Raw genomic sequence first — 24965 nt, forward strand, 5'->3', positions numbered from 1 at the left:
TGAATTTGTAATATATTGAAGTGTTTGTTTTTGGCTTGGAAGAAGAAAGTGACAGCTCATTAATGAACTCCAAGTACTGAAGCTCTCTAGATAAGCATTAGCAAAGTGTAGGCTTTATCCAATGACAGTGAGGCCATGTGTATAGGATGGCCACAGGCCAGATACAGCATAGATGAACAGAGAACATTCTAGAAGTCAATGGTTTAGCTGGGGTCAGCAATGGGGTGTTCATGGTCAATTAAAATAAAGGTTGACAAAATAAAAGGCCGAAAATATGAATTCATTTTATCCCAGCTTACACTTGGCAGTGGCACAAAGAATTTCCCAGGAGGACTATGCAGTTAATATGCAACAATAACAAGCGTCATTACAGTCTTCATTGATGAGTGGAAGGAGTAAAACAAATTAATAGTCAGTAAAACACAGAGAATGTTAAAAGCTTTTCTCTTTTATTGCTCAGCTGTAAAAAGTACAGTGTATGTATGCTACGATACAAAAAAAGACCAAAGATACTGCCCCTCCTCTCCATTCTACATGTAGCAAAATACCCTTTCTCTGGTTTGGCACCACATGCCCATTGCAGCGACATACATCCAGTAGATTGACAACATATTCAACAAAATCTTCAAACACAGGGAAGTATGATTTAACAGATCAGCGTTTCACAATGTGACAAACGGACGCAGTAACAGAGGCAGTATTTAGTAAATATAAATATGTGACAAACGGACGCAGTAACAGAGGCAGTATTTAGTAAATATAAATATGTGACAAAGCAAAAGTAAAGCATGACAAACTGAAACTGATTTGATAATGAAACAAAATACGTATGTTTGATTAAACTGCCACTATGTGCTCACAGTAAATATTCAGGATAAAATATCTCAGTATTTTCATTTCTACAACCAGAAATGAAATAAAATATCATTCAATCTATACATTACAATAATAAACATATTTTATGCTCCTGGACAAGTACTGTACTTATGGAGGGAGGTTACAATAAGTTTGGTCTCAAAATATTTAGTAAAGGATAGACGTTAAACAAACAATGAGGTTTGTTTAACGTCTAACCTTTACTAAATCTGCCAAAACCAGAATCTACTCCATAACACAAATAGAGAGAGAGAGGCAAAGAGGCAGAGAGAAAAAGAGGCAGAGAGAGAGAGATAGGCAAAGAGAGAGAGGCACAGACAGTCCCCATGCTACAGAGGCAGTTCAAATTATAATACCTCCATTGCCTCTACTAAAACCTGGTCTCACAAACATTGCCCTAAATCTCGTAGGTACAGAATTCAAGTTCAACAGGATTTTCAGTAATTTTTGGGGGTTTGATTAAAAAGAAAATGAAACATAACGTTCTTACAGAATATTTTCTCGCTAAAGCAGAATTCAAGTGACCACGTCCACAATGTTCTCACCATCAAGCCACTGTAACAAAATGGAAATCACACACACTCAGTGGTTTATAAAGACATAAAAACGCTTATCACAATTAAGCATTTGTAGAAAATGCACATCAGAAAAATATGCGGGCGCACCCTCATAGTAAATAGTGTCTGTTATTAGCTCTTTTTTTAATCTTGGTCTATATATTCATAATGTACAGTATAAAGTGGGAGTCTCTGAAGATTTACCACATGTATAAAAATGACAGTTGTGGGAGAATAGGGAGAAAGCAGTGGTGGGGGACTTTAATTTTGAAAGTCAGACTTTTATTTTTGACAGTCTTGTATTGGTGGTTTCAGGACATGGTCACAAGACCAGCGTCCCTCCTCTCTAGATGTTGCAGGACTTCTCTCTGTTGATGAACAAGGTCTCCTGGCAGAAAGGGTTAACCAGCACCACCCCGCTGTTTCTGTAGTCCCCGTTAGGGGGTAGACACGTCTCCTGGAACACACGCACACAGACACACAACATACACATTAGCAAGACACTACATCACATAAAATGGGCATGATTCATGCCAGGTACACACTATAGAAGAGAAATACTAGCTGATTCTAAAGGCTAGTGAGATTCAGGGCAGAGTGTTTTGTGACTTGGCAGACACAAACCATTCTCATGAGTACAAAAGATGGCTGAATGATTACGCTAGCAGAGAGAACACACAGAGAGAAAAATAGAGGGAAGGAGAGACGAGAGTTGAACAGGCTCCATGACAGAGAAAAGAAAGAAAGGAGGGGTGACTCAGCAGAAAACGCAACACAGCAGAGGGAGAGAGAAATAGTGGCGGTTGCTCAGCTAAAAGACATGGGGTGGGGGGGTGGTGGAGAAAAAGCTGAAAAAAACAACACATTGATTCAGAAGTATGAGCCTTACAAAAAGAGAGGTACATTCTAACTGGAAATACCCCAAACATAAACAAATTACTATATATAGATATTCTAGGTTGCACTGGAAAAAGGCTATTCAGGAAAAATAAGCAATAGATATTGACTGTAACGGCCATAGAGATAAATCTATTCACAATTCATCCCTATGGTAACGGCACCAGACAAGCTAGAGGCACTATAGGACAGAACAATATGGATGGAGGGAGGAAGGGATGAGGCAAAGCTTCAGTGAGAGGAGGAATAAAACAGGGACGCAACACAACACCCGTGTGTCACCACGAGCATCCTAAACATGTTCCAACCTCGGCATTCACTCCTGCACCACCGGAGGAGAGAGAAAGCAATGGAGGGAACAAAAAAAAAAGAGGACAAACCAGAAAGAGGTGTGGTCAGTATGCAGATGAGAAGAGAGCCGGTAAGATTTCATAGCAACAAAAATATGTCAATAGAGTGAACTGAAATGTCATGGACTAAATAGAGGATCAGCTAAAGGTCTAAAATTACACCAAAATGATTCGTTGAAGTGGAACATTTTAGCTTCACCATTAATCTTACAGCAGATGGCACTATAGTCCACATATATACAGCACCAGTCAAAAGTTTGGACACACCTACTCATTCAAGTTTTCTTTTTTAATTGTATACTATTTTCTACATTGCAGAATAATAGTGAAGACATCAAAACTATGAAATAACATATGGAATCATGTAGTAACCTCAAATTGTTAAACAAATCCAAATCTATTTTGTAAGTATACACCCTTTGCCTTGATGGCAGCTTTGCACACTCTTGGCATTATCTTAACCAGCTTCATGAGGAATGCTTTTCCAACATTCTTGAAGGAGTTCCCACATATGCTGAGCACTTGTTGGCTGCTTTTCCATCACTCTGCGGCCCAACTCACCCCAAACCATCTCAATTGGGTGATTGTGGAGGCCAGGTCATCTGATGCAGCACTCCATCACTATCCTTGGTCAAATAGCTCTTACACAGCCTGGAGGTGTGTTTTGGGTCATTGTCCTGTTGAAAAACAAATGATAGCCCCACTAAGTGCAAACCAGAAGGGATGGCGTATCGCTGCAGAATGCTGTGGTAGCCATGCTGGTTAAGTGTGCCTTGAATTCTAAATAAATCACTAATTGTGTCACCAGCAAAGCACCCCACACCATCACACCTTCACCTCCATGCTTCACGGTGGGAACCACACATGCGGAGATTATCCGTTCACCTACTCTGCGTCTCACAAAGATGTCCATTGCTCATGTTTCTTGGCCCAAGCAAGTCTCTTCTTCATATTGGTGTCCTTTAGTAGTGGTTTCTTTGCAGCAATTTGACCATAAAGCCCTGATTCACACACTCTCCTCTGAACAGTTGATGTTGAGATGTGTTTGTTACTTGAACTCTGTGAAGCATTTATTTGGGCTGCAATTTCTGAGGCTGGTAACTCTAATAAATTCATCCTCTGCAGCAGAGTTAACTCTGGGTCTTCCTTTCCTGTGGCAGTCCTCATGAGAGCCAGTTTCATCATAGCGCTTGTTGGTTTTTGCGACTGCAATTTTCTGGATTGATGGACTGTTGTTTCTCTTTGTTTATTTGAACTGTTCTTGCAATAATATGGACTTGGTCTTTTAATAAATAAATCTTCTGTATACCACCCCTACTTTGTCACAACACAACTGATTGGCTCAAACGCATTAAGAAGGAAATAAATTCCACAAATTAACTTTTAACAAGGTCCACCTTTTAATTGAAATGCATTCCAGGTGAATACCTCATGAAGCTGGTTGAGAGAATGCCAAGAGTGTGCAAAGCTTTCATCAAGGCAAAGGGTGGCTACTTTGAAGAATAGGTTCCATATTCATTCAACTCTAACCCATGCCATCACACAGCTTATATCAATTGGACTAAATGCCCATTATACCATGCTGAATCAAGGCTTCACAACAACATTACATATAGGCCCTTTCACTTAAATAATAAGTCCCCTCTAAAGCAATTGAGTGCCAGACCCAGGGCTGTAATTCAGCAATAACATTATATACAGGCCCTTCCCCTCAAGTGTAACATTTCTCATTTCCTACAGGAAGTCCTCTTTGGTCTAATAATAAAAGTGGCAGTCAGTCTCAGGACTGTGTGTACCTCAGCATTGTCAAGGGATGTGATTTCCCGGGGCAGCTCCACCGCGTGCCTGTTGAAGTAGTCCATGGTGATGGCATTGTTCCAGTAGCTCAGGTTGTTCTCCTGATTTGAAGACTTCTTCTTCCTCCTCATACAGCACACGGTCAGCAGGACAGCTGGTGGGGGAGAGGAAGGGAGGGAGGGAGGATGGAGGAAGGTGGGGAAGGAGGGAAAGGCAAAGTCAGTACAGCCTCTAAAACGATAGAACCTCAGTCCAGCTCTTTCATTATGTATCACATTGTCTCAGTGGACAGGTTGGGTGGTATAAACGTGATCTCAGCCTCCTAAAAGTGGTGGTCAGGCTCCTACTGACTCAAACACAATTTCCTTTGATATGGTTTTCTCTAAGAGGCTTTGAGTTTATACTTAAATTGTACAATATATATTCATCCCTATAGAGGGGAATGGACATTTGATATAAAGGGCTTTGTTATCAAGAAAAAAACATATTTTGGCATCAAAGCATTCATCAGGTTGCTATTTGATACTCACAGCATGAGGACACAGGCACACTGATGGCCAACACGATCCACACAATGTCCATCTTGCTCAGGCAGATGGTGGCGCTGGACAGCGGTGAGTCCAGAGCTGGGCTGGAGCCATTACCAGGACCCCAGGGGTCTGCAGTGGTGGCGGGGACCAGTCGGTTCAGAAAGTTCCCACTGGCCGTGGAGGGGGGCTGCGTAGCGGATGAGCTGTTCCACTGGGAGGAAGGGTCCTTGCCAGGGATGCCCTCCACACTGCCGCTATGAAAAGTGACATTGCCATCTGTTTTGAGCTCCAGGGTGGGGTCCTCGTTGACCAGGGGGTGCACCTCCCGTAGGGTGATGGCGTGGGGTCGGGAAAGCTCGGGCGTGGCTTCAACATGCTCCCAAAGGGTCTGATCTAGAGCAGCATCCTCTGAGGAAGAGGAGGAGAGAGAGGAAGGCTGCAGCTCAGTGGTGAAGTCCTGCTGACTGGTGTCTGTGGGCTCCTTGACATTCCCCCCCATAGGCTCCTGATTGTGTGTGGGGGCCGGTGGACCACCAAGCTCCAGGCCCAGAGTATGCTCTCTATCTGTGAGCGGGCTGGGCAAAGAAGGAGCCAGGGCAGACCCAGAGTCTGGAGTCCCCTCCAATGCAGCTGGAGCTACCTCACTCGGTGGGCCAGCAGAGCTGGGAGGGCTAGGAGGGCTGTTGCCCTGGTTAACATTAACAGTATCTGGGCTATGGGCTTGATTGACTGAGTTGGGCAAGAGGCCCTGGTCTGCACTGAGAGAATTGGAGCTGTGGCCTGGGTTGAGAGCACCAGAGCTGGGGGAATGGGCCTGCTTGACTGGACTGGGGCTGACAGAGCCAGGGCCAGGGTCTTGGTTTACTCTCACAGTGTTAGGACTGAAAGTAGCTGCAGCATGAATGAGGCTGTCTTTACTGGGTGGTGTCACAGTGTGTGCCAGGCTGGTGTGGTGGGTTAGATGCCAGCCCCAGGAGGTGGGGGCAGTGGTGGGCTTGATGATGCCTGTGGGCAGCGCCCTTCCCTGGGGGGACCAAGGGTCCCCGCTGCTGGAGTCCTCCTGCTGCCAGTCTGGGAGAGGCAGGAGCGGGTTAAGGGGGCTGCTGTGGGGCGCTGACATGGAGACAGGGTCCTTGGGGGTACGGCTGGGGTACAGCTCCTGGGTAGAGGACACCACTCCCAATGGCACAGATAGGATCGCTAGAACACCTACAGAGAGAGATAATTACTATATAGAATGTGTGTGTGCTTGTGTGTAGGTATGCATATCTGAGTGTGTGTGTGTGTGTGCAGGTCGCTCTACCCTTTCTCCTGAGGTTCCCTGCTTGGAATATTGAGGCACAAACACTGATCCCCAGAAGCGGCAATAGGCTGTTTATGAGTCCTGGAGGAACCTTACAACCTTTGGCTGGATTCAATCGAGCAGAAAGACGATGGCCAGAGCTTACCCATGATGTTGCACAACAATTTAAGTCAATAAGTCATCGTTTTAGTCAAAGTATGACATACAGTATTTGGGCTTGAAGTGACAAGTCAGAAGTGCCCACTTCGTGCAAATCCGTGTGATCCAAGTTTTATTTGTCTTTTCCTTTGATATGATGTACAAATTATTTTCAGCCTAGGTTTAATTTCAGGGCTGGGTTTTATTTGAATGTTACCATCCACCAGCATGGCATTATTTATTAATCAGAAACAACTGCAAAGATGATGCTTTTTGCCACTGAAATCTATGCTTTTGCAACTCCGCTTAAAAAGAAAATCATAATCCATTGAATAATATGTGTATTTTCACTTATTTTTTAAATAGTCTGTATTAAACACGCACACATGTGTATGTGACCAATAAGATTTGATTTGGAAGGCTTTCCACTAAATGTTGGAACATTGCTGTGAGGACTTGCTTCCATTGAGCCACAAGAGCATTAGTAAGGTTAGGCACTGATGTTGGGCGATTAGACCTGGCTCGCAGTCGGCGTTCCAATTCATCACAAAAGTGTTCGATGGGGTTGAGGTCAGGGCTCTGGGCAGGCCAGTCAAGTTCTTCCACACCGATCTCGACAACCCATTTCTGTATGGACCTCACTTTGTGCATGGGGTCATTGTCATGCTGAAACAGGAAAGAGCCTTCCCCAAAATGCTGCCACAAAGTTGGAAGCACAGAATCGTTTAGAATGTCATTGTATGCTGTAGCGTTAAGATTTCCCTTCACTGGAACTAAGGGGCCTAGCCAGAACCATGAAAAACAGCCCCAGACCATTATTCCTCCTGCACCAAACTTTACAGTTGGCACTATGCATTGGGGCAGGTAGCGTTCTACTGACATCCCCCAAACCCAGATTTGTCCATTGGACTGCTAGATAGAGAAGCGTGATTCATCACTCCAGAGAACGAGTTTCCACTGCTCCAAAGTCCATTGGCGGCGAGCTTTACACCACTCCAGCTGACGCTTGGCATTGCGCATTGGTGATCTTAGGCTTGTGTGCGGCTGCTCGGCCATGGAAACCCATTTAATGAAACTCCCGAAGAACAGTTCTTGTACTGATGTTGCGTCCAGAGACCGTTTGGAATTCAGTAGTGAGTGTTGCAACCAAGGACAGATGTTTCAACTTAACAATAACAGCATTACAGTTGACTGGGACAGCACTAGCAGGGCATACAGGGTTGCCTAGTGGTTAGAGCGTTGAACTAGTAACCAAAGGTTGCAAGTTCGAATCCCTGAGCTGACAAGGTCTGTCGTTCTGCCCCTGAACACTGTTCCTAGGCCGTCATTGAAAATAAGAATTTGTTCTTAACTGACTTGTCTAGTTAAATAAAGGTAAAAAAAAAAAGAAATACATTTGACTTTTTAGAAAATCCTATGATGGTACCACGTTGAAAGTCACTGAGCTCTTCAGTATGGGCCATTCTATTGCCAAAGTTTGTCTATGGAGATTGCACGGCTGTGTGCTCGATTTTATACACCTGTCAGCAACGGGTGTGGTTGAAATAGCCAAATCCACTAACTTGAAAGGGTGTCCACATACTTTCGGCCATGTAGAGTACATGTACAGATGGAGAAAAGATAGAAATAAATAAAATAAGAATGATAAAGAAAAGAGAGTATAAGGACAAAGACGGGTAATAAAGAGGGTGAAATTCCACAAAAAACAGCACCAGCACACATCCACAATCTCAAACACTGTACTGATTACCCATCTTAACTCAGTCATATACCTTTATTCAGCATCACACATTTCTATACACTCATTTCCCCCAGTCCATTAAGGGATCCAATAGGCGTTTAAACACAGCCTTCAACTCATAAATCATATTCCTCCCGATATGCGCGTGTCCTAAATTACATCCTATTCAAATGTGGTGCACATGGGGAATAGGGTGCCATTTAGGACACAGCTGCTCTGGCTCGCTAGGTACTGTATGAGAGTGTCCTCTCCTCTCTGCTTTCCATTTACCAAGCCTGTCACATCCCTAATGCATAGAGGAGCCTAATCCAGACACTCCAGAGTGACCCATGACTGGGGGATAACACAGACAGGATAGTTTGATTTATGAATGGTGGTCTCAGAGAGATGGTCGTAAGGCAGGGAGACCATATAGTCTCACAGAAATAGTCTGACCCACCCCAGGAATATTTGCCTCATATTTTGGCCCATTGTTGATCTCTGGTGGTGGTACGTTGCCCCCCCCCCCCCCCCGGGTCTCCTCAACACATTATTACTGTATTCCATCCTCCAACATGCACAAACATACTAATACATACATGTCTCTCGGTCACATATAGGCTATCTATGGTTCCATCCACACAGAGTAGAATTGATTACTATATTATGTTGTCCATTGTGGGGGCTGTTAGTAAACCATAGCCACTATGTTGCTGCTATAGACTAACAGTAGCAGTTGTTCCTGAGCATTGTACTTCAGGAGTGTGATAGTGTGCAACACTGTTTGTCATGCAGTAGTCTGGCCTCAATCACACACTAAATCAGTGTCTAACCCCCACTATCACAACACTACCTGGCAACCCGGCCCTCGGTCGGTCGGGAAAAGCCTGGAAAATACATGCGCTCCGGCTCCGCTGACCAACAAAATGGCAACAGAGTTTACATCCGTTGTACATACTAACAAATGCTCCAGCAATACACTCCGCAGACACACACACACGCAACTCTGCACACGCCCATACATGCACCCACACTCGCTCACACACTGGTCCTCCTCATCTGCAATAAACACACTTATTAATATGCATCTGGCAACCCGCTGATCATCATGTTTTATTGAGTAGCTCATAAAATCTTAAAGGAGGCAAAACACCTTTTAAGTTTGGTAGCATCAAAACATGTTGCATGATGTTCGTTGTCAGTCCAGTGAATAGTCAATATTTTGTAAAGTTATTCATTACTTGTGTGGTAGGCTATGTGTGGTTGAGAGTCATCTAATCTCTCTTGAGAAGCACATGCACACGCATGCACTCACACACTAACACAGATTATATGGTATGATATAGAATACGGATTCATGCAGATTCTCTACAATAGTCTCTAGAAGCTCAAACTCCCACTCTCCCTCCCTCCTCCTTTTCCTATAGCAGTGTGTTCAATTTCCCTTCTCGGGCAATAAAGATCTATTGAATTTAATTTAATTTTGTGAGTGTTCCATACAGTAATGTGAATGTAAGTATGCCTACTGGTGACTACACACAGTGTGGAGGGTTAGTGAATACTAAGGACAACGAGGAGGCATCTCAAGCTACAGTATATCTCCAGCTCAACTCGTCATTTTCATCGAAGGTTATGTTTATTTTTTTCTGGCAGTGAGTCACCCACTTCTGTTCTGGCAGTGACATTAGATTAGAGCTACTGCTGCTGCTCATAAGTGTGACGTCTACTCCCGCTCCTCCATCTATACGCGACTTGTGTTTGTTATATTGTTCGATGGTCCGTTTATTATTAGACTCCCAGCGTATACGTTACAATAAGACAGACACTCGCAATGACTCACAGGCAATGACTCATAGTACTGCACTATGTAGGGAACGGGATGCAGCCCCAGACACAGGCTAGCTCTAGGGGCTCATTGGGAGAATGAGGGAGCCCTTCATCCTGTATAGCCAGTTTCCTGCCCCTAAGCCTCCCCGTAAAGACTCTGACTAAGTGTCCTAACTAAGCAACACTCTTGGCCTCCAATGCCGTCTGAGTGTGTACACAACACTATAATGCTGTTGATGTAATGCAAGGAGGTACCATGAGGCATGAACCTAATACACACAATACACAGTACAGAATGGAATAAAATAGCTCCCCAAACGTGCATGTGGGTGGGCAGGCACATAGATTGGAACTAGTGGATATATGGAGGCTTAAATATCCTGACCTAGTGAGATATAGTGTATTCGGAAAGTATTCAGCCCACGTGACTTTTTCCAAATGTTGTTACATTACAGCCTTATTCTAAAATGTATTAAATTATTTTTTCACCCTCATCAATCTATACACAATCAGTGGTGTAAAGTAGTGAAGTATCTGTATGGGGTATCTGTATGTACTTTACTATTTATATTCATGGCAACTTTAACTTCACTACATTCCCAATGAAAATAATGTACTTTTTACTCCATACATTTTCCCTGACACCCAAAAGTACTCGTTACATTTTGACAGGAAAATGGTCCAATTCACACACTTATCAAGAGAACATCCCTACTGCCTCTGATCTGGCGGACCCACTAAACACAAATGCTTCGTTTGTAAATTATGTCTGCGTGTTGGAGTGCTCCTGGCTATCCGTAAAAAATAATAATAAAGAAAATGGTTTCCTTAATATAAGGAAGTTAAAATGATTTATACTTTTAGTTTTACTATTGATACTTAAGTATTTAAAACCAAATACTTTTAGACATTTACTCGAGTAGTCCTTGACTGGGTGACTTTCACTTTTACTTGAGTAATTTTCTACTAAGTTATCTTTACTTTTACTCAAATATGACAATTGAGTACATTTTCCACCACTGCACACAATACCCCAACTGTGGGACCTTATATAGACAGGTATTTTCCTGCACAGATCTGGGGAAGGGTACCAAAACATTTCTGCAGCATTGAAGGTCCCCAAGAACAGAGTGGTCTCCATCATTCTTAAATGGAAGAAGTTTGGAACCACCAAGACCGCTGTGCAAACTGAGCAATCGGAGGAGAAGGGCCTTCGTCAGCGAGGTGACCAGCACCCGATGATCACTCTGACAGAACTCCAGTTCCTCTGTGGAGACGGGAGAACCTTCCAGAAGAACAACCATTTCCGCAGCACTCCACCAATCAGGACTTAATGGTAGAGTGGCCAGACGGAAGCCAGTCCTCCGTAAAAATGCACATGACAGCCCGCTTGGAGTTTGCCCCAAGGTCACCTAAAGGACACTCAGACCATGAGAAACAAGATTCTCTGGTCTGATGAAACCACGATTGAACAGCGTTCGTTGTTTGAAGTAACGTCTTTGTTGTTGTAATATTGCAAACGAACATGGCAGTTTCACTACTATATGGATTGCAGCACAGTTTATCCTCTCTAAATCATCACCTTCACCATTAGTAGGTAAAATCACAAAATTCACCTTGCCAGTACCTTGCCAGTACATTTCATTAAAAGGGCTTGTCAACACCAAACCCACTGGGTACAGACGTCAGTTCAACATTTAGTTTTTATTTACATTTGGTTGAGTTGTCAACTAACGTGAATTCAACAGAAAAAAGGTCACCATGTCATAGGATTTAGGTTAAAAGTTGGGTTTTGCAAATCCAGTCAGTATTCCACATTGATTCAACCTGTTAGCTTCGCTCACTATCTCTGACACCCACCTGATCATACCACTCACTATTCTGGGATGGAGAAAAACAAGGACGAGGTCAATATTACTGTTAAATTAGATCCTGATTTATTTCTGTTAAATCAGCCAAAACCTTTTTTCCATTAACCCAGCCAAGAGATTTATCATGGGGAAGGGCAATTTATGCAGTAAACTTACTGAGTTAAAGGCTGTTTGGAATGCATAAGAAGTGAGTGACATTCATGTATAAGTGCTCTATTGATGACATGGAGGGGAATGGGACATTAGTAGATCATAGGGCTGGCTGCTGTGTCTTGTGCACTTGATCTAAGGACTTTTGCCCCATCTCTCTGTCCCTTTCACATCACTCAGTATTAGAGTCAATGCCAGGGCCACAGAAAGCCAAATTGGCCGCCCAGTGGCATTGAGTTTGAGACCTAGTGAAATTAAAGCATCATAATGGTGAAAATGATCAAATCCTCAACATTCACCTATAACCTCATTGGTCGGTATTTACTTAAACTACCAATACTACCAACTACTGCAGTGGGGTAATAGTGTGAGATGTAGCCTACACTACTACATCCTATATCCACCACACCAATCATAGCAGAGAATCAACTTAGTGTGTGTAGTAGAGAGCAGCTCTACAACATCCGTAGAGTACAACCCTACCTCACACAGGAAGCGGGGCAGGTCCTAATCCAGGCATTTGTCCTCTCCCGTCTGGACAACTGCAACTCCCTGTTGGCTGGACTACCCCCTTGTGCAATCAAACCCATGCAACTTATCCAGAACGCTGCAGCCCGCCTGGTTTTCAACCTTCCCATACTCTCTCATGTCACCCCGCTCCTCCGCACCCTCCACTGGCTTCATGTCGGAGCTCGCATTCACTACAAGACCATGGTGCTTACCTACGGAACAGCAAGAGGAACTGCCCCTCCCTACCTTTAGGTTATGCTCAAACCCTACACCCCAGCCCGAACACTCCGTTCTGCCACCTCTGGTCTCTTGGCCCTCCCACCCCTACAGAAGGGCAGCTCACGCTCTGTGCCCTTAGGCACAGATCACAGCACAGTTTATCCTCTCTAAATCATCACCTTCACCATTAGTAGGTAAAATCACAAAATTCACCTTAGTTTAAGGAGGCCCTCACCGTGCAGTCCTCTATGGACTGTTTTAAGGCAGGCAGATGCTAACACAATGGGATCGTCCCAAATCTACACGGGATGTGGGAAGGCTGTCTACAGCATCGATCAGAATACCAATGAGCTTCTATCTCAAATTTCACAACACCCAAACACAGACATACATGTGCACGCGGTACAGATGTGCCCTGAGATATGAGACAAAGAGAGAAGAGTCAATGGCTGTGTCCCAAATCGTACCCTATTCCTTACATAGTTCACTACTTTTGACCAGAGCCTATGGGTCCTAAAAGTGTTGCACTATGTAGGGCAGGGATTGCCACAAAAAATCTGAACTCATCTTGAGGGGTCACAGTGGATAGCGGGTCTGCGTACCCACATCCATAACCACAAATGCAGTCAGCCTTTTGGAGGGCTGTCATGCCAAATAGTGTCCACCGGCCAAAATAGTGTCCACCGGCCAAAATAGTGTCCACCGGCCAAAATAGTGTCCACCGGACAAAATAGTGTCCACCGGCCAAATAGTGTCCACCGGCCAAATACTGTCCCCCTCTACGTCACAATGGGATTCGATGAGTTCTAGCTTCTGTTGCTAGGGCTGTTTCTAGAACTTGCAATATTCTGACCGGATTACGTAATGAACCAAAGCGTCCGTTGCTATGCTAGTTGCCTGGCTCTATTTTACCTCGCAGCGGTCATGAAGGAAGGAGGTTGCGGGAAGTTCTATTTCACCGCATAAACGTTCGCTATTACCTCCGAATTGCTCTTCAAGGAAGGTGTTTTTGACCGTGACAACCTGCTGAATACCTACTGCTTCAGATGACCGAAAAGAGAACACTTTCTTTACCATGTATTTGTCTTAAGTACATATTGTTAAATAGGAATAAATAACTGTTTTTATAGATTGACGTTGGTAACCACTGTAACGTTACTTATATACCTCAGCCTGCCTAGTCAGCTAGCTAGACAGTTTTATTTAGCTAACGTTAGCTAGCAAGCAAGCTACTGTAACTTAATTGTTTTATTTTATTTTGAACACAACAAATACAAAAAAGGTAGAAATATACAAACATGAGTACATAAACCTAACAGCCTGTTAAATACTTTTATGGTGCGTATTGCTTTTTACATTTCACTGATCATTTCAAAATAATATTTAAACTCTATCTTCAATAATGTGAAAAGGGGTTTGTTCTCTGCCCACATCATTTTGTGGATAAACAATCTTCTATGAAAGATAAACAAATGAACAATGAAAGTTAAATCAGGGTCCATATCATTTGGATCAAAACAAAACATAATATCAGAGTCTCTCAGATTAACATTAATAGTCGTTTCTTTTCAAATAGAATCTTCTAACTCACTCCAAAATCTTCTGACATCAGAACAGTCCCAAAATAAATGGTCAAGAGTTTCTGGGTCACAACCACATATTACACATTTGTTATCAGTAGCTATTTTAAATCTGTGTATAATAAAGGACTTTACAGGGTAGATTCTATGAATGAGTTTGTATGATACTTATTTCACCTTCAATACAATATTTACCAGACAAACAACGAAACTTTGTTCCAGTTCACTTGTCCTAGGGCTACATTCCAGTACATTTTAGCAGAGGGAATAGTAACATATTGACATGTCCCTTATATACAGTGCCTTGCGAAAGTATTCGGCCCCCTTGAACTTTGCGACCTTTTGCCACATTCTTTTGTGAAGAATCAATAACAAGTGGGACACAATCATGAAGTTGAACGACATTTATTGGATATTTCAAACTTTTTTAACAAATCAAAAACTGAAAAATTGGGCGTGCAAAATTATTCAGCCCCTTTACTTTCAGTGCAGCAAACTCTCTCCAGAAGTTCAGTGAGGATCTCTGAATGATCCAATGTTGACCTAAATGACTAATGATGACAAATACAATCCACCTGTGTGTAATCAAGTCTCCGTATAAATGCACCTGCACTGTGATAGTCTCAGAGGTCCGTTAAAAGCGCAGAGAGCATCATGAAGAACAAGGAACACACCAGGCAGGTCTGAGATACTGTTGTGAAGAAGTTTAAAGCCGGATTTGGATACAAAAATATTTCCCAAGCTTTAAACATCCCAAGGAGCACTGTGCAAGCGATAATATTGAAATGGAAGGAGTATCAGACCACTGCAAATCTACCAAGACCTGGCCGTCCCTCTAAACTTTCAGCTCATACAAGGAGAAGACTGATCAGAGATGCAGCCAAGAGGCCCATGATCACTCTGGATGAACTGCAGAGATCTATAGCTGAGGTGGGAGACTCTGTCCATAGGACAACAATCAGTCGTATATTGCACAAATCTGGCCTTTATGGAAGAGTGGCAAGAAGAAAGCTATTTCTTAAAGATATCCATAAAAAGTGTCGTTTAAAGTTTGCCACAAGCCACCTGGGAGACACACCAAACATGTGGAAGAAGGTGCTCTGGTCAGATGAAACCAAAATTGAACTTTTTGGCAACAATGCAAAACGTTATGTTTGGCGTAAAAGCAACACAGCTGAACACACCATCCCCACTGTCAAACATGGTGGTGGCAGCATCATGGTTTGGGCCTGCTTTTCTTCAGCAGGGACAGGGAAGATGGTTAAAATTGATGGGAATATGGATGGAGCCAAATACAGGACCATTCTGGAAGAAAACCTGATGGAGCAAAAGACCTGAGACTGGGACGGAGATTTGTCTTCCAACAAGACAATGATCCAAAACATAAAGCAAAATCTACAATGGAATGGTTCAAACATAAACATATCCAGGTGTTAGAATGGCCAAGTCAAAATCCAGACCTGAATCCAATCGAGAATCTGTGGAAAGAACTGAAAACTGCTGTTCACAAATGCTCTCCATCCAACCTCACTGAGCTCGAGCTGTTTTGCAAGGAGGAATGGGAAAAAATTTCAGTCTCTCGATGTGCAAAACTGATAGAGACATACCCCAAGCGACTTACAGCTGTAATCGCAGCAAAAGGTGGCGCTACAAAGTATTAACTTAAGGGGGCTGAATAATTTTGCACGCCCAATTTTTCAGTTTTTGATTTGTTAAAAAAGTTTGAAATATCCAATAAATGTCGTTCCACTTCATGATTGTGTCCCACTTGTTGTTGATTCTTCACAAAAAAATACAGTTTTCTATTTTTATGTTTGAAGCCTGAAATGTGGCAAAAGGTCGCAAAGTTCAAGGGGGCCGAATACTTTCGCATGGCACTGTAGATGTTATTATATTTATAGTTCAAAATTTAAATTCCTTCTAATTATATTGAGGCTACAAAATCATCAACAGTTGCACTTGGACTATTGTTATATTCTCCTAAAAGAAGAATAGCACCTTTAGGGACAGCTCTAACAACATTTTGATACTCCTCAGGAGTGAATGTAACATTGTGTGTTCTCATACATTCTGGATGATCATACAGTTGTCCATCATTATTCAATAATTGTTTAGCCCAAATAATGTTGTTGTCAAATCAGTTCTGGAAAAATAGACTTGTTTTTGTATTTTATGTCTTTAGATTGGATACCTATGTGGGGACAAATTGTGTTTGTACATGAGGTTCCAAGTTAGAAGTACTTGTTTATGAACGTTTGCAAGCTTAATAGGGATTTTACCCATATCAAAGTTGCATTTGAGTAGAAATTCTAGACCACCAATCTGTTGGAATATTAAATTAGGGTTAATATTCCAAATGCAATCCTTATTTCTTCAATAGTTTTGTATCCATTTAATCTAAAATATTATATTAGAGGTTTTACAATCTAGAGCATTCAACCCTCCCTCACCTTGGGTGCTACATATTACCGCTTTTCTTAAATAATGAGGTTTATTCCTCCATATGAAGTAAAATAATTGAGTATCAACCATTTTAGTTACTGACAGAGGAACATCCAAGGCAAGGGAGGTGTAAACTCATCTGGACAGATCTTCAGATCTTGACAATAGTACACGTCCAGATAAAGAAAGATCTCTTAATAACCAGGAGTTTAATCTCTTTCAAATGTTCTCTACAATAGGAGAGAAATTTAAGTTGGCCCTTTCTTTCTGATCTTTGCTAACTTTAATACCAAGAAATGTGATCATATTTTTTACAGGGATATTACATACTGAGTTTAAGTCACATCTTTTCAACGCAAATAATTCACATTTCCTAATATTCAGAGATTAACCTGATACACGTGAGAAGGCATTAATACACTCAATAGCTTTCCTAACTTCATTATGATCTTTCAAAAAAAATGGTGGTGTCGTCACCCATTTTCTCTCTTTGTCTTGTATCTGAATACCCCTAAAACTATCCTAATTTATATGAAGTGCTATAACTTGTGTGACCAATAAAAATAAGAAAGGAGAAATTGGGCATCCTTGTGGAATCTCTGAAATTCCATGGGATAATTTAACAGAGCTGTTACTGTTATTGTAAAGTGTCTTAATTACACTTTGAAAATATTGACCAAAACCAAAAAATCGAAGTCTCAAAAACGGTATCAAATGCCTTGTAAAAGTCTACAAATAAAATGAAGCTTTCTTCCATAATGTGGTCATTGTAGTCTATCAAGTCCAATACTAGTAGAATATTATTACATATATGTCTGCCCTTCATAAGTCTTTCTGCAAAGATGGATGCAAGTAGCAGAAATTAGGCCTTGTGTCATAGAAACAGGCAGGACCCCTAAATCAATTGCCTCCTTAAAAACATGAAAAATAAATTCAATAATATCCTCCTGGAAATATTTATAGAATTCACTAATAATGCCATCATTCCCTGGATATGTGTTCTCTTTAACTTGCTGATACATTTTTTTTTTCTTCATTAATATAAATAATTTCATCACAAGACCTTTGGAAGTCTTCATCTATGACTTTTGCATGGTCTTTGACTGAGTCTAGAAAGGCAGATATGTAGGACAGGCATTACTGGTATAAAGGTTACCATAGAATTCTGAAACATATTTTAAAATATCTTTGGGATTTTCATTTTCTTTGCCATTTATATTAAGCTTATGAATAGATGTACATTTAATTATTATTTTTTTCCACCTTCCTCCAACCATCTCCTTCTTGATCTTACAAATGCCCCTTTTGCTCTCTCTTCATACATTGGCTCCATTTGTAGTTGTAAAGAGAATAACTGAATCTTTCCTTCTTCATCAAGGTCCTCCATAGAGATTAGAGAAAGTATTTCCTTAACAAGTTTATCTTCCCTCAATCTTTTATGTTCAGCCATTTCTTTACCTCTCTTCATGGCTGTTTGTCTTATTTCATACTTCATTAATTCCCAATATTTCCCATAAGACTTAAATAGTTGGGCTTTCCTCCAATTGTCTTGTATAATATCTTTGGCATCCATCTATAGGAATGCTCAGTGTTTGAGATCAATTGACACCCTTTACCACGGCACTTTGAGATTGATTTGAAACTGAAAAACTCTTACGCACCACTGCACTTTGTATAGGGTTGGCTGGCCTTCAAGTCACTCGTAGGCTCAGTCACTTTACAAAGCCATTTATGGTTTACTACCTTTTTATTTGGGCATTTTTATTGTTCAGAAATGTGATGGGTACTCTCCTCGTTCGCTGGACTTTATCCTGCTAACTGTTCCAAATGTCCGAACTGAATTTGGTAAAAGGGCTTTTAAGTACTCTGCACCATCGTCTTGGAACACCTTACAAAATACTTTTAAACTGGAAGAACTTGTCCCGATTGATATTTTTAAATCACTGGTGAATGATCTTGAGACTGATTCCCTGAACTGTCAATGTTTTTACATTTGCTGTTTTTGATTTTGTTATACTCTTGTGAATTCTATGGTTTTTACTAGATTACTTGTAGTTTTTCATGTTGTTTGTCTGTAATTTTTGTAATGACTTGGTGCTGCCTATCCTGGCCAGGACACTCTTGAAAAAGAGATTTTAAATCTCAATGAGCCCTTCCTGGTTAAATAAAAGTTTAATAATAAAATCTTGAAATTATCATCTTCCAACAGTCTACTATTGAGTTTCCAATCACTCCGATTCAGTTTAACTTCATATCCATTAATATTTAAAGATAAGCTACTGTAACTGTTATTGCAGCTTTCTGTTTGTATGTAGCTTGTAAAGCAGTTAACTTCAATTAGATGGACAGATTTAGCTATGCACAACCACTTTTCACAACCATTTTCCATCTAACGTACAGTAGGCTAGTTGCTAACTATACATATAGTTCAGTGGAGTGTTGCTGACGGGAGGACGGCTCATAATAATGTCTGGAATGGAGTAAATGGAATGGTATTCAACACGTGGTTGATACCATTCAATTGACTCCATTCCAGCCATTATTATGAGCCGTCCTCTCCCCAGCAGCCTCCACTGATATAGTTATATGTCTGTCATATTGCGGTGTCTAGCTATACGTTAAACCTGATCAATTAAATGGATAGGTGTAAACTACAGTAAGTGTTTTTGCTAGAGAGACACAGAGAGGGGGGGAGAAAATGAGAAAGGATGAACGTGAGAGAGGGGGAGAGAGGTGGGAAGAGAGTGTAAGACAGACAGAGAGAGAGAGATGGAAAGAAAAAAAACAGAGAGAAACACAGCAGTGCAAATATTATTAGACTTGAGTATTTCAACAACTCTTCTCTTCCAACTTGTTAGGCAATCATATCTACCTACGGGGGAAGGATGGCCAGCCACACAGGAGGGTGATTTTTACTAAGGAGGAGAAGGAGGCCGTGCTGACTGAGATGAATGCTGGCCATTTCGAAATGAAGCCTACGCTTCTTCTGACGGGGAATTGTCAAGGTGGACAGCTGGGCAAGTGAAATAACCTTTTGTTTATCAATCACATTCTATTATATCTGAAAATATAATAATTTCAATTAATGTCATATCACAGAGCACACAATGTTTCAATTTGTCACTTTTTGCTTAAAGGTCATTACACCCACGGTTCTCCTGAGGTCATCTTGGGTGACCGAGATCATGAACGCTGGTACAAGGTACGGATGTTACAGGTTATATTCTGTCACCAATGGTTTGTTTTATTTATTTTTTACTATTTGTTTTTCTATGGTACATAATCAGACATATTTCAATATCTAACGTTGTCAATAGATATCGCTTTCTTTCCCCCTCCTCCAGGTTTGGTGAATGGACCAACCAGACCCCTCAAGACTGCCATGGGCAAGTCCCTTGATTGGTACCAGGAAGGGTGGGAGAACAACCGGAAGGTAATTCTCTTTGCACACAACAGCAGCATCCAGGCCCAGGCCTCCACCGAGTACGGACGGTTGACTGAGGTAAACAATGCAATTGTACATACAATTATTGCATATACAGTGAGGGAAAAAAGTATTTGATCCCCTGCTGATTTTGTACGTTTGGCCACTGACAAAGAAATGATCAGTCTATAATTTTAATGGTAGGTTTATTTGAACAGTGAGAGACAGAATAACAACAACAAAAATCCAGAAAAACGCATGTCAAAAATGTTATATATTGATTTGCATTTTAATGAGGGAAATAAGTATTTGACCCCTCTGCAGAACATGACTTAGTACTTGGTGGCAAAACCCTTGTTGGAAATCACAGAGGTCAGACGTTTCTTGTGGTTGGCCAGCAGGTTTGCACACATCTCAGGAGGGATTTTTGTCCCACTCCTCTTTGCAGATCTTCTCTAAGTCATTAAGGTTTCGAGGCTGATGTTTGGCAACTCGAACCTTCCGCTCCCTCCACAGATTTTCTATGGGATTGAGGTCTGGAGACTGGCTAGGCCACTCCAGGTCCTTAATGTGCTTCTTCTTGAGCTACTCCTTTGTTGCCTTGGCCGTGTGTTTTGGGTCATTGTCATGCTGGAATACCCATCCACGACCCATTTTCAATGCCCTGGCTGAGGGAAGGAGGTTATCACCCAAGATTGGACGGTACATGGCCCCGTCCATCGTCCCTTTGATACGGTGGAGTTGTCCTGTCCCCAGAAAAACAACACCAAAGCATAATGTTTCCACCTCCATGTTTGACGGTGCGGATGGTGTTCTTGGGGCCATAGGCATTCCTCCACCTCCAAACACGGCGAGTTGAGTTGATGCCAAAGAGCTCCATTTTGGTCTCATCTGACCACAACACTTTCACCCAGCTGTCCTCTGAATCATTCAGATGTTCATTGGCAAACCTCAGATGGGCATGTATATGTGCTTTCTTGAGCAGGGTGACCTTGCGGGCGCTGCAGGATTTCAGTCCTTCACGGTGTAGTGTGTTACCAATTGTTTTCTTGGTGACTATGATCCCAGCTGCCTTGAGATCATTGACAAGATCCTCCCGTGTAGTTCTGGGCTGATTCCTCACCGTTCTCATGATCATTGCAACTCCAAAAGGTGAGATCTTGCATGGAGCCCCAGGCCGAGGGAGATTGACAGTTCTTTTGTGTTTCTTCCATTTGCGAATAATCGCACCAACTGTTGTCACCTTCTCACCAAGCTGCTTGGCGATGGTCTTGTAGCCCATTCCAGCCTTGTGTAGGTCTACAATCTTGTCCCTGACATCCTTGGAGAGCTCTTTGGTCTTGGCCATGGTGGAGAGTTTGGAATCTAATTGATTGATTGCTTCTGTGGACAGGTGTCTTTTATACAGTTAACAAACTGAGATTAGGAGCACTCCCTTTAAGAGTGTGCTCCTAATCTCAGCTTGTTACCTGTATAAAAGACACCTGGGAGCCAGAAATCTTTCTGATTGAGAAATACTTATTTCCCTCATTAAAATGCAAATCAATTTATAACATTTTTGACATGCGTTTTTCTGGATTTTTGTTGTTGTTGTTCTGTCTCTCACTGTTCAAATAAACCTACCATTAAAATTATAGACTGATCATTTCTTTGTCAGTGGGCAAACGTACAAAATCAGCAGGGGATCAAATGTTTTTTTCCCCTCACTGTACTGTAGTCTTTCAAAGTTGTGATTGACTTAGTGTTGTTTGTCTATTGTTATTTTTGTATAAGTACTTTCAGATCACAGAAATCCCACCTGATGTGGTGGAAGTTGTCGAACCAGATGAAAATGGCTTTCAGGCACGGACTGAGAAGGATTGAGGTTTTTGACCAGTTAAAATGATTGCCCGCTGTTAATTAATTTTATAAACACTGCACTAATCCATCAAATTTTCTCACAGTAAAATGTAACCAGTGAGTTTGTTTGTTTACGTCTCGGTCTCCTACCCTGTTCCCTTTAACTATGCTCCTGCTCTCCAGGACCTAGGGGTTCTGCCCAACACCCAGACCTGGATCCACCTGATGTCCTCCATTACCAACCACCCTCCAACTTTTCATTACATCATCTATAGCTACTGTTGTTGTCATGATGTCATTATCTGCTAAGAAAGTTTTCTTGCTCTGTCATACTGGGCACATAATATGTGAGATACACAGATGAACTAAAAACACTAGCACTGCAAACACTCAGAACAAAGAGAGCAGCAGTGCCTGGACTTTGCAGTCTCCCTCTTCAAGTCCCCCTTCTGAGACTGGCTGCCTGTTGAGAACAAGTGACAGGCAGAATTCCACACACCAGAATTCCGTATTTTAATCTATGATTGCCATGGGAGTGCACAAAAAAATCTGTGAAAATAAATGATTGGCACAACTGCACCAAAAACGATCAACGTTTACGTAATCAAATCTTAAATATTGCTGGTTGGTTTTCACAGCTGTTTCACATGGTGTTCATTATTGTAAGTTGTAAGGTATCCTTTGATGGTATTTATTTCGTCCACATGATTAATTGTTGTATCCTAGTACCTTCAATGGATACATATTTGAGCCAAGCTAGATAGAAAAAAGATCACAATAGAGGACTACTGAAGTGATATTATTTCAGTGTAGACAAGAGCAGGTTAAACATGACAGCCAGACAAGCCAGTGTGTGCATCAAATGGATTTGCATATGAATGGAGTGGAAATTAGCTGACTTCGTGATCTGTAAGGTAAGTAACTTTAATGTGTCAAGCAGATTACACGTTTTCTTTGCCATTTCCGAAACGTAGCAATGTTTAAGACATGGACTTCATGTTGTAATGTTAACAAGGTACCAACAAGTAGTTTGAATGAATGTTTTCATTTTATAAGCTAAACAAAACTTGTTTAAACAGCAAAATTCTTGCAGAAATCAGCCTTGTTAGAACAACACAAGGCAGGCTGTATGATCAGGGCAGGCAGAACAGGAAGGGGTAGAAAACAGACTTGGAAAAACACGCTAGCAGGTTTGACAAGACAAGACTGGCAACAGAACTGGCAACAGACAAACATAGCAATGATGAAAATGTAATTTTGGCTGTAACGATCTCCAAAATTCTAATTCTAAGGTCATCATACTGTTGATATAGCAACGGAAGCTAATAGTTTATCGAATCCCATTGTGACCTAGAGGGGGACACTATTTGGCTAGGGGACATTATTTAGCATGACTAAGTGACATTTTGTTGCGAACAGAACATTTTAGTGCCCCCTCTTGACAACGCAGAGAGAATAGGTAATTTCCTGCAATTCTACACATTTTCCCATGATACAGTTTTAAAGCAAGTTTGTTGCAATCAATTATTATATATTTATTTTCTTTTTACCCCTTTTTCTTCCCAATTTCGTGATATCTAATTGGTAGTTATAGTCTTGTCCCATCGCTGCGTCCTCCGAAACATGATCCTGCCAAGCCACACTGCTTCTTGACACGCTGCTCGCTTAACCCGGAAACACCGCACAACTGGTGACTGTGTCAGTGTGCATGCGCCCGGCCCGCCACAGGAGTCGCTAGAGCGCGATGGGAGAAGGACATCCCGGACGACCAAACCCTACCCTAACCCGGACAATGCTGGGCCAATTGTGCGCCGCCTCATGGGTCTCCCGGTCGCGACACAGCCCAGGATCGAACCCGGGTCTGTAGTGACGCCTCAAGCACTGCGATGCAGTGGCCTTAGACCACTGCATTACTCGGGAGGCCAAGTTTGCTGCAATTCTACACAATTTGCCAAAGGGCGGAAAGAAGATTGACATTTTATAAGGGATTGTAAATTATTTATAATGAAGGATACCTGGAGAAAATGGATGGCTCTCACTTCAGTAAAATATATTTTTACAAGGCCCCTCCTGAATGCTTGAAAACTTCATATTTTAATACCACAACAGAGCATGACAACGAATGAACGCATGCTGCAGCACCGGAGAGGTTTTGATTTCTGTACAGACTATTGTTAAAAAATAGAATAGTCTAAGTTTGGAACAGTATTAAAGATGTCTATCAACTGTAAACAATGTCAACAGAACCAGTTACAACTGAAGTATCAAGAAAAATACATTTTATTTTTTAAACACCGCAGCCGCATATCATCAGGTAGACCTATACGCACTTTTATTTCATTCAGGAAACTATCATTTTGTCATTTATTCTATTTTATTCCATGATATTGTTGTTAAATAGATTTGTGACTGTGATAATGGCATGGGAATATAAGAACATCTGCTAGGCTAAACTAACAAACTAGGTATGCATAGCTCACCACATGATCCTCAAACCAGACTGACCAAACTTGTGTTTCTAAAAGTGAACTCAATGGCTGTTAGACTAATAAGGCATTTTCCATTTCATTATTTAATTCTAAGTAATAATTGTTTTCAATTTCATTTTATAAAGCCTGAATGCAAAACGTATAGGCATGTTGTTGATGTGTTGTTGAAATGCTGAGCGCTCCTGCCAGCCTGTAGCGTGTCACGATTGCTTCACAATGTATTTCTGAAACGGCAGGCTATAGCCTTGAATTTATAATAATAATAATAATAATATAGCCTAAATAATTAATTTTCATTCCATCCTAGGCTACCTGGCTTGCTCCTGGCTTGCTCCTGGCTGATTTAGAGTTAGCATATTGTTTAATAGCCTGTTGAAATGTTGAACGTCAATTGATAGTGACAGAATCACTGACAGAATCACATTAATTCCCAAGCAAAGTGGATG

General features: G+C 41.6%; 1 protein-coding gene across 3 annotated transcripts in view; it reads right to left on the reverse strand.

Moving 5' to 3' along the window:
* Positions 1-427: 427 nt before the first annotated feature.
* The window catches only part of LOC139420486 (transmembrane protein 108-like), an 81571-nt gene continuing 57033 nt past the window's right edge, over positions 428-24965 (reverse strand). For all 3 annotated transcript variants that reach the window (XM_071170687.1, XM_071170685.1, XM_071170686.1), the window contains exons 3-5: positions 5008-6216; positions 4477-4631; positions 428-1890 (exon numbers count right to left, since the gene is read on the reverse strand). In XM_071170687.1, the coding sequence (XP_071026788.1) occupies positions 1780-1890; positions 4477-4631; positions 5008-6216 (1475 nt within the window). In that variant the 3' untranslated portion in view covers positions 428-1779. The remainder of the gene's footprint in view (positions 1891-4476; positions 4632-5007; positions 6217-24965) is intronic.

This window comes from Oncorhynchus clarkii, chromosome 11 (genome assembly GCF_045791955.1).
Source record: "Oncorhynchus clarkii lewisi isolate Uvic-CL-2024 chromosome 11, UVic_Ocla_1.0, whole genome shotgun sequence".
Classification (NCBI taxonomy): domain Eukaryota; kingdom Metazoa; phylum Chordata; class Actinopteri; order Salmoniformes; family Salmonidae; genus Oncorhynchus; species Oncorhynchus clarkii.